Source organism: Xyrauchen texanus, chromosome 31 (assembly GCF_025860055.1).
Source record: "Xyrauchen texanus isolate HMW12.3.18 chromosome 31, RBS_HiC_50CHRs, whole genome shotgun sequence".
Lineage (NCBI taxonomy): Eukaryota > Metazoa > Chordata > Actinopteri > Cypriniformes > Catostomidae > Xyrauchen > Xyrauchen texanus.
This window is the reverse complement of record NC_068306.1, coordinates 29,818,317-29,829,062: the sequence shown is the minus strand read 5'-3', so window position 1 is coordinate 29,829,062 and position 10,746 is coordinate 29,818,317. Positions and strand designations below refer to the sequence as shown.

General features: G+C 37.9%; 1 protein-coding gene across 1 annotated transcript in view; it reads right to left on the bottom strand.

Moving 5' to 3' along the window:
- Positions 1-2,191: 2,191 nt before the first annotated feature.
- si:dkeyp-23e4.3 (rho GTPase-activating protein 7) overlaps positions 2,192-10,746 on the bottom strand; it is a 92,247-nt gene continuing 83,692 nt past the window's right edge. The window contains 6 exon segments of the mRNA XM_052099403.1: positions 2,192-2,951; positions 3,864-4,037; positions 4,665-4,882; positions 6,599-6,741; positions 6,744-6,819; positions 7,073-7,187. Coding sequence (XP_051955363.1) covers positions 2,840-2,951; positions 3,864-4,037; positions 4,665-4,882; positions 6,599-6,741; positions 6,744-6,819; positions 7,073-7,187 — 838 coding nt within the window. The 3' untranslated portion in view covers positions 2,192-2,839.

The window sequence follows — 10,746 nt, the reverse complement described above, 5'->3', positions numbered from 1 at the left end:
GAAGGAACAGTTCACCAAAAATGAAAATCCGTCCATCAATTACTCACCATCATGTTGTTTCAAACCTGTTTAACTTTATTTCTGTGGAACACAAAAGGTAAATAAAGTGAGTCATATTGATGTGGAATAACATGAATGCGAGTTAATGATAACAGCAGTTTCATTGGGGAACTAGCCCTGTAACATCATCTCTCCTCTCATTTTCAGATTCAACGTTGAATATACTAGTTTGTCTGTTTATTATTTATATATTTTTAGTTGGCATTCATAAGGAAATAATGAATAATCTCAAGCCAGTTGTGTTATTACTTTCATGATATATTTAAATAAAATCTGTAACGTAGAGTATCAACAAACCATCACAACAAATTAAGTTATATTAGACCATACTATAATAAAGTTTTCCTTCATAATATAATATATTTAAGTTGCATTTTATGACATCAAATAAATTGAATACATTTTTATCTTGTAGATCAAAACTCTATGATAGTAAAATACTAAATAATGAGAAATGACAGTTGTAGCATTTGAGACTTACAGCACAGAGATTTGTAATGTGCCGGGTTACATAATTCCATTTAGCTTGATCAGACACTCTTTTTAACACTCTCGAATAAATAAAAACAAATGTGGCAGCTTCCAACCCAAAAAAAAAAATATGTATATACAGGTGAAACTCGAAAAATTAGAATATCGTGCAAAAGTTCATTAATTTCAGTAATTCAACTTAAAAGGTGAAACTAATATATTATATAGACTCATTACAAGCAAAGTAAGATATTTCAAGCCTTTATTTGATATAATTTTGATGATTATGGCTTACAGCTTATGAAAACCCCAAATTCAGAATCTCAGAAAATTAGAATATTACATGAAATCAATAAAAAAAAGGATTTTATATACAGAAATGTCGGCCCTCTGAAAAGTATAATCATGCATATGTACTCAGTACTTGGTTTGGGCCCCTTTTGCATTAATTACTGCCTCAATGCGGCGTGGCATGGATGCTATCAGCCTGTGGCACTGCTGAGGTGTTATGGAAGACCAAGATGCTTCAATAGCGGCCTTCAGCTCTTCTGCATTGTTTGGTCTCATGTCTCTCATCTTTCTCTTGGCAATGCCCCATAGATTCTCTATGGGGTTCAGGTCAGGCGAGTTTGCTGGCCAATCAAGCACAGTAATACCATGGTCAATGAACCAGGTTTTGGTACTTTTGGCAGTGTGGGCAGGTGCCAAGTCCTGCTGGAAAATGAAGTCAGCATCTCCATAAAGCTTGTCTGCTGAAGGAAGCATGAAGTGCTCTAAAATGTCCCGGTAGACGGCTGCGTTGACTCTGGACTTAATAAAGCACAGTGGACCAACACCAGCCGATGACATGGCTCCCCAAACCAACACAGACTGTGGAAACTTCACACTGGACTTCAAGCATCTTGGATTGTGTGCCTCTCCATTCTTCCTCCAGACTCTGGGACCTTGGTTTCCAAATGAGATGCAAAATTTGCTCTCATCAGAAAAGAGGACTTTGGACCACTGAGCAACAGACCAGTTCTTTTTTCTTTAGCTCAGGTAAGACGCTTCTGACATTGTTTGTTGTTCAGGAGCGGCTTGACAAGAGGAATACGACATTTGAAGCCTCAGTCCACTCCTTGTGAAGCTCCCCCACACATTTGAATGGCCTTTTCCTGACAATCCTCTCCAGGCTACGGTCATCCCTGCTGCTTGTGCACCTTTTTCTTCCACACTTTTCCCTTCCACTTAACTTTCTATTAATGTGCTTTGATACAGCACTTTGAGAACATCCAACTTCTTTTGCAATTACCTTTTGAGGCTTTCCCTCCTTGTGGAGGGTGTCAATGATGGTTTTCTGCACAACTGTCAGGTCAGCAGTCTTCCCCATGATTGTGAATTCAACTGAACCAGACTGAGAGACCATTTAAAGGCTCAGGAACCCTTTGCAGGTGTTTAGCTGATTAGAGTGTGACACTTTGAGCCTACAATACTGAACCTTTTCACAATATTCTAATTTTCTGAGATTCTGAATTTGGGGTTTTCATAAGCTGTAAGCCATAATCATCAAAATTATATCAAATAAAGGCTTGAAATATCTTACTTTGCTTGTAATGAGTCTATATAATATATTAGTTTCACCTTCTAAGTTGAATTACTGAAATTAATGAACTTTTGCACGATATTCAAATTTTTCGAGTTTCACCTGTATATATGTATATATATATATATATATATATATATATATATATAGATGACTGCTTAAAACAATGTCATATTTGCTATTAGAATATTCCCTCAAGAAGGCTAATTTCCCTGTGTGAAAAGATTGAAGTATGTTTGAAATGCAATAATGTAATCTTGGTATACAACAATGATTCAGTGGCCAAGTCTTTAGAGTGCTGATTTCAAATCCTGTCACCAGTCTTTCTTTTAATGCTTGAAACCAGCGAGAGTTGAGAGTGTCGGAGCCAACCACTGCAACGCATTAGCCCGTGGAACAGTCCTTTAAAATAGGATGAGACATTTCATTACTCTGACACTCTCCCTTGTCAGTCTTAATAATGTCAAATGCACCAGCTCTCCTGGAACACCTCATCACACTGTTGTTGTTCCTTGTCTGCTGGCCGAATGGTCTTTGTATTAAAATTGTCCCGTAACTCTCCACGGTACTGAAATTCTGGAACATCTTAGAAGATTTCACTTCATATTGCAGCTCAGGAGCTCAATCACTCTCACTTACTTCATGTATTTGCTCTTTTTTTGAGCTTACAGATACCTCAGGGATTTTTAAGCTGTCCAGGGTATAACAAATTATTCTTTGGAGTCCTTACTGCCATTTTGAGTCTTTTGTTTTGGGTCTAAAGGAGTCCCTCATGGCCATCAAAACAGATGAAACCAGGTGTCCTCCTACTTTATGATGCCATTCTGGAGATCGGCCTCTGATAAAAGAGAAAGAGAGTGAACAGTCGATATTGAGATGCTGCTGCATTCTAAATTATACATCAAGCATCCAGGATTCCAGACAGGTTTATTTGAAGTCTCAACTTGCAAATGGGATGAGTCCAATTGGGATAGCATGCAATGCTATAGTAAAGAAAAAGTACACTTATAAGTAAACTGCCACCAACTTACATTATTGTCACAATTAAAGTGTTAGTTAACAACAAAATAAGAGCAAGCTGTGTTTTACCCCTTAAATTAACTATAACATTTTCCAAAACTAACACAACATATACTGCAAGTCATTTCACATTTCAGTTTCTGAATATATCAGTGCAATAACATTCTACGGTTACCTTCTGAAAAGCAATAAACTACCTAATGAATGTTCCATCTTTTAGAAAATGGACACCAGATAGTCACTTGTAAAATTCTGCTTCCCTAATTGAAAACACAAATTCATGCTCCCAACCCACCAATCAGTATACAGCAATAGGCTGTTTACTTCATTTTGACAGGATAAATACATGTCGCAATCAGAAAAATGCATCGTGTCTTTTCACCAGCATTCTCAAATGTGCCACCTAGACAAGTTCTAGCCAGTGGAGGTAATGTGGTGTGTTTCAATGATTGTGGCACATGTTTGTGCTGTCACAACATATCCCCAGGAAAGCATCTACATTTTCAATGACAACTGTTTGCTGTATTACAGCCTAGTGTTTCATTGATTCTGCCTAAAAATATGAATCTATACGGGCTCTCTTAGTCCAAGAGAGACTTGCAGTGAACAAACTGATTAATAAAATCCACAAATCTCTGTGCCTTTGCAAGAAATTTCAGCCTAAAAGCTCTTTCTCCAATATGCCCCCTTTTTCAACCTCTTCTCATTTTTTTTGGTCAGACATACACACCTTGTGTCTGTCCGGCAGAGGTGTGTGACTCTTGACTTCTTTGAACCCAGTGGCTCGATTAGAAAGAAGTAGCAGAAAACTTGAGCCCTCACTCCTTGGAGAACCACTGAAGCATGTTCAACAGAAGTGGAGGACACGAACAGAGACCCTTTTGTAGAATCCGATTGCCAAGTTCTACAGTAAGAAAAATGAAAAGTTCAGGAACACTGTAATGTAAAGATCATCTTGAGTAATGCCAAGAAGCAGAACAGTAGCACAAGCTTATTAATATTTGGGGTGTCTCGACTACAGCCATGGCAACGGTTAACAAGATTACACATGCAATGGTATGAGATTCTGTTGTCAAGGGATTTATTTTTTATCACCTTAATTTGTCACTGAATACGCAATCAAATCCAGGATGGAACTCATGCTAAGTCTCAATTTTCTATGGAAAGGTACACCTATTATTATTATTGCAAGCTAATTTAGATGTTATCAATAAAGCTGTCCCAGATGTTAATATGAGGAGTTATGCAAAGGCAAATCACCTTTGCATATGGAGCATAAAAGATTAGTTCATTCTGTTAGCATCATCTTATTTCATGGTCTCAAAGTGCTTTGGTGCTGTGTCATGACATCAAGAGGACTACAAGCATCTAAGTCATGGGGCATAAGCCTCAAATATCTGAACACTTGATGAACTTTGATGCAAGTTACAAAATGGGCAATAACTGGATAATCAAGTTCAGAGTTATTGAATTATAATCAGTTGGGATGATGACATATAGAGGATAAGTTATTCTTCAAGTGGCCCATTACCTTAGCAGAACATGCTGCAGTGGTGCCCTGGCCCCTGCAGCCTGCAGTATATAATGATACACTTCTACATCCTTGTCCAGAGTCTCCACCACCTCACTGTGCAAGAGGTCTCTTTGCCACTGATTGTGTTCTCTTAACACGCGGTGGAAGACTTCCTGTTGCGGAGCATCTACTTCTGTCGTTCCTCTCCAAAGACGCAATGGGTTACCATCCTCCACCTTAAACAATTATATTTGTGTGATTTAGAGGGGTCTTATATTTTGGTTCTTTAGGAGTTTACAATGATGGATTGCAAATGGCACAGATGGGTCCAGCCAGATCTCATGAAAGCATTTTTAATGTGAATGCTCTAACATGTTTTAAATCAGCAAAACCAACCTTGTTACCCTAAACCTTGAATCTAAACCCAACCGATAGTGTCATTAATGCAAATGTGAGAAGAAAAACGCAATTTCCTAAGAAACCACATAATGTTGTGGTGCTTCTGATACTTTTAGCTCATGTGTCGACTCATATGCTCTGCAGGACTCAAACTCAGATGTTGTGCAAGAAATGTATTTATCCATCACTCTGACGAACTTATAAATTTAAAGTCATTGTCTATTCATCCATCATACATGTTTCCATTTAATTAGTTGTTTAAGGGTAAATAAGACCATTTAAGGGTGTAGCATCCATAATGGTCTACATGAGAGTAGATATATGATTGATTTTTTTTTTACTTTCCAAGTGCAAGAAACAGGAGTTTTAAGATATCTGTCAATCAACCGGTGCGTTAAAACCAGATTTTTACTTTGTCGGTTACGTGCAGCTTTAAAAGAAAATAACCGTCCAATTGAAACATTTTAAGGAGTGCATCCATACATGCAAAAGACATCAGGAAACTTCTGATATCAAGGTAAAATGACACTGATGAGAAGTAAGCAAATGTAAAGCTCTTTTAAAACAAGTACTACATTAAAATAACAAAGAATTCTGCTCTAAATATCGTGTTTGCGCTTAGACTAAATGCAATGATAATTGGCAAAAGGAGTGGGTAATTTTTTTTCATTCTTTTTGTTCTAATACATTTTGTGCTGTATTATTTATACATTACACTGACATATTGTTTGATGTATGCAGTCACGAAATCTGAAACACTCGAAATCATGCACTACAGTAAAAGTGTTTAGATGTCATATTATGGCACTGTGTAAAGAACCTGATGAAAAACTGAAGAAAATCTGTAGTTTTACTAGTGATTTTTGTGAAAGGGTGTCAAATTCATTCAAATCAAAGTCTATGAGCCACGTAAAAACATTTAGCAAAAAAAGTAGGTATAGTAAAGTGATTCTGTAAGACCAGGTGGGATGGCTCACAAGTGCAAACTAAAAAGATTGATCACCCGAGACAATCTGCGACAGGAGCTCAAATGTTTTGTCTGTTAAAATTGATCTATGCTTTCTGAATTTCCTCAGTGGCTGAAGCTGAAACTACAGTTTTCACATGAGCACATTTTCACAAACTTAAGAGATGAGCTAACATTATATTAATAAAACATTTGAGTAGTAATTCATTGTATGAATATACTCCTAACCCTAACAGTACTGAGACCAAAACAGCTTTCTGCTTGTTCTGCATTATCTCACTAGCTAAAGATTGATAGGGATGTGACATCAAATGCACAGCATAGCTGATTTTCAGGGCATGAACTTTTACTGTATGTTTGTTCAAAATTTGGCACAACGGGCCCAAAAAGTGGCTAAAAATTTTAAATGATCTTGATGATTTCATATGTTAACACAAGTTAAACCAAACTAGGTGTTTGCAGACAGCTGATTTTGACTTTGGCAAAATGCGATCCTTGTTAAAATTCTAAAAATGTTTAAAAATAAACATACAATATATATGAACTTTGTTGTCTCTAGAGGTAGGCAATTTGGAAAAGTATAAACCTTTTTAACTGCCATGTCCACATGATCAGAGCTTGAACATGATGTCCAGCCTTTAGACTTCTCCCTGGCCTCCCTCAGAAGTTTTTGTGTGAGCAGGGTCAGTCTGGCACAGTCTGTAAGTTCACCATCTCGAAAGTGAGAAAAGAACTTGGACCTGCATCATTTTGCAGTGAATCTTCAGAAAAGCTGCTTGCCCCCTGGGTTTCCCAATATTTCGGTATCTGTAATGATGACAGATACAAATAGTCATGTACGTGTAAAGATGTAAAATTGCACACATTTTCTTACATTGCAGATAGCATGCCAAGTGGCTGGACAACGTAATAAATACAGTTTTGGCAATCTTGCCTTTGCATTACAACATTAGGGCAGAAAAAGTATTGTGCATTGGAGCTCTGAGCAGGGATGTTCAGATTGCGTGCAGATGGGATGCTAATAGTCGTTATCTAATTCACTGAACGGGGTGCATTATACCTGGAAAAGGCGAGAGCATTCGGTAACCATATGTGCCAGTCCCTGTGTTGCAGCCAGGTTCTCACTCAGATCCCTCTGGTCTGGTCTTCCCAAACTGTATTTCCGTTGTCTAGACCTGTGTCCAAAATTAGAACGTAGCACAAATTTGTACTGATTTTCCTCACAGAGGTGACTACAACAGCTTTGCAGAGATCCAAATTAGTAACACTGCCTCCTGTAGACTTTACCGGAGACCCCTAGAGAGAGCGGCATTGATTTAAGGAACTGGAGTTCTCTGTCAAGGTTTTTTTTTTTTTTCGCGAGGAAATTTGAATTGAAGGATGGAATGCTAAAGATTCTGACACAGAGCCTGCACTTAATTTCGCAACACATTCATACAATTTGCATGTTTTCTAGTTTTCTTCTTATAGCAGCATGCTGAAAATAAGCATACCAATGTATATAGCATGACATACAGAGCTCAGCATGAGGGCAAAGAGAATTTGCTGGCTCTGTGGCAGCTGGCTTTCAGAAATAGGGGGAGTTTCTTCAATTAGCTTTGAGTCAGCCACTTGGATGCATTTACCCAATCAGACTGGAGATGTCTCGGTCTCAGTTTCTGTCTTAAGCTGATAACACTTGAACTCCCTTCGACAAATGATTGAATACCATCTATAGAACCCAAATATTTTAGATAACAGATTGCGGAAGGTGGTTAACTTATGGCAGAGTCTTTTTGTACTAAGTGTAAAAACCAACAAAAAGCATTTTCTTTGCAGCGTTAGAAAGTAGTGCATTCTAGTGCAAATAATGGCAGATACTATTACACCCTTGTTTAAATATTAACATATAGTATGGTGGCATAACTGCAGCATTTTCTTTTGTGTGTTTATTAAGAGTCCCTCAGACACCCTACACCAACCCCTACCCCCTAAACCTCACCATACCTTATGAAAATTAACCATAGTTTTACAAAAATTAACTATAGGATCACCAAAGTATTTTGTAGGAAAATTATAGTAACCACAAAATTAAACATGGTTACTATATTAACAACATATTACTGTTGTAACACAAGTTCATTGCATCAAAACTAGTTTCCACCAGAAAACATGGTTACTACATTTTACTACTGTACCATGGGCATTTGAAACCATGGTTCATTTTATCCATATAAAATCCATCTCTCAACACATCGACCTTCACTGTGAACAAATCACTGTGAGGAATCATTTACATTTACATTTATGCATTTGGCAGACGCCTGGAGAAACCTGGAGTTAAGTGTCTTGCTCAAGGACACAATGGTGGTGGCCTTGGGGTTCGAACCAGCGACCTTCTGATTAACAGCCCTGTGCGTTAGCCACTACGCCACCACCACTTACATTTATTAACTTAAGTAGTATTATAGGAACTATTAAGAGTGGAAACCTGGGAAAAAGTATGACAGGGCAGGATTCAAACCTAGATCGCCAGCATTACTATGCATCCGAACTCCGTCTTAACACTCTGAGGTACTACATCGACAGGTGGGGCCGCACTTTGTCCTAAACTTGTATGAATATACAAGACCATTGCAGTCCAAACAATCACCCCGTTCTCCGTTCTCTTTACCCACTAACACGTTAACCTGTTCAACTTCTCTTACCCATCGTGTAAATTCAAATATTCCCCCCTTCATTTGACCAGCAGTTTACCCATAAGAAATTTGTCATGGCTGTTTTCAGCTTGGTCTCAGCAAAGGTGGGCGGAGTTAGTGTAAATAGCCTTTGCCAACAAGATTGCACTAAATAGACACTTATAGGTACCCATTTTATATGAACTTTTATTTTTAAAATAACAAGTATTTAATACAATGTGCTTATTTTGTATAGAAATGTTACATTGTACATACTTTTAAACAGTGGGGATTTCTTTAAGACTGCAAGGGAAGCTCAGCTTCCCCTATAATGTCAAAAAAATAATGGTCAAATATGTACTATTGTGTAAACAATTTATTGACTAAAAATGCGTTAGAACACATTCATCTCAAAGACGAGTTCGTTCAGAATCAGCTACATTACATATAGCAGGTCGGCTGACTCGATTTACTTCTCATACATTCCCGTAGCGTCAGTGCATTTCCCTGTTGAAGCCGAGCGTCCATTGACTTCAATGGGGCTGCTCTGAACAGTTTTTTTCAGTGCTCCGAAAATAGACGGTCATTGGATAAATGCTGCGATTATGTCCCGCCCACGGACGCTCAGCGTCTCTGGGGGTGAATGAGGAGTGGGCTGGCCCGGACTCCGGGCTTCCGCGTGATGATTGGAGGATCTGTCGAAAGACTGCATCTCTTTTTGATTGACAGCGAAGCTGTACTATAAGAAGTCACTGAAGCTATTTCGCGCTCAGTCCCATCGCGGATTTCTCAAGTGTAGTCGAAAGACAAACTGCTGCAACCTATTTCTTTATATTTGTTTGGCGAAATTGCTAGTCAATTTGCATAATACATTTCACACAATTATACACCACATTCCTAGTTTCAGTTTTACCAAGTTTAATATATTTTGTTTTAGAGCGTTCGTTCGTTCGTTCATTCATTCATTCATACTGTAGGCTAGGCTAGCGTCGTACGGGTGAAACTGCGCACGATGGCAGACGGTGCTAATATTGTCGACCTGATTTTGGCGAAGCCATTTGAAAGTCTTCCTTACGAGGAAAAAATTAGAATTAAACAGCAGGGCAGATCAACACCTAAGATTGATTTAGTGCAAAAAATAGGGTAAATAAGTTTATAATGTAGGCCGAAAATGAGCTTCCCCTTTGAAAGAACAGCAGCCGCCACTGCTTTTAAAGTACCTGAATTTTGACCTCCAATAACACTGTTGACCATAACCCTAACTCTACTACCCCTTAACCTAAACTTACCTCTTACCCTACCCATACCCCAGCCTTGGTAGCAGAAAATGTGTTTCTTAGAGTGTTTTTACATTACACAATAATGCTACCTTCATGTGCTAAAGTAATTAATGTAAACAATATTTTCCTACACTGAATTTACACATAAACAGCCCCTCAAGTCTTAATTAAGACTGAGAATTATTCAATTGTATTCTTTTTTTTTTCATTATGGTGAGAAAGCTGGCTTAAATGTATTATGGTGTCAAAGAGTTTCCCCAGAAATATATGCAAGAATAAACCTGGCTTCCTCCATGTTTCCTATTCTCTCTGACAACAAACACTTAAACGTGATACACTCATAGTTACGATTTCAGAAGTGGGAATTAAAATAGTTTTGATAATTCCTCAGATAAGGGCAGCATTAGTCCATCGTATCAAATCCTTACTTTTTATGTAAGTATGTGATGTATGTTATTATGTAAGGATGTTAAAGAAACCTTACATAAAGTGGGACCACTTATGCTACACATTCAAAAAAGGTCTTTATATTCTCAAAAATGAAGTCTGAAGGGACCACATTTTGAAATATAAGTCTCAATTTCCAACAGAATCTCTCTGTTTAACAGCTCTTAAATTCTTTGCACTTTTTCTCTGTCGCTCTGCCAGAGTTTCATTAAACAGCTGAACTGCATTACAGATACAATATCTCCCTTATCTGTATGATATTCAAGCCAGATGTGTGCTGTTACATAAGCCACTCTCACACAAAACTGACCCAACAACCATGCAGTACAAAACGGGAAAAGAGCTTTTGG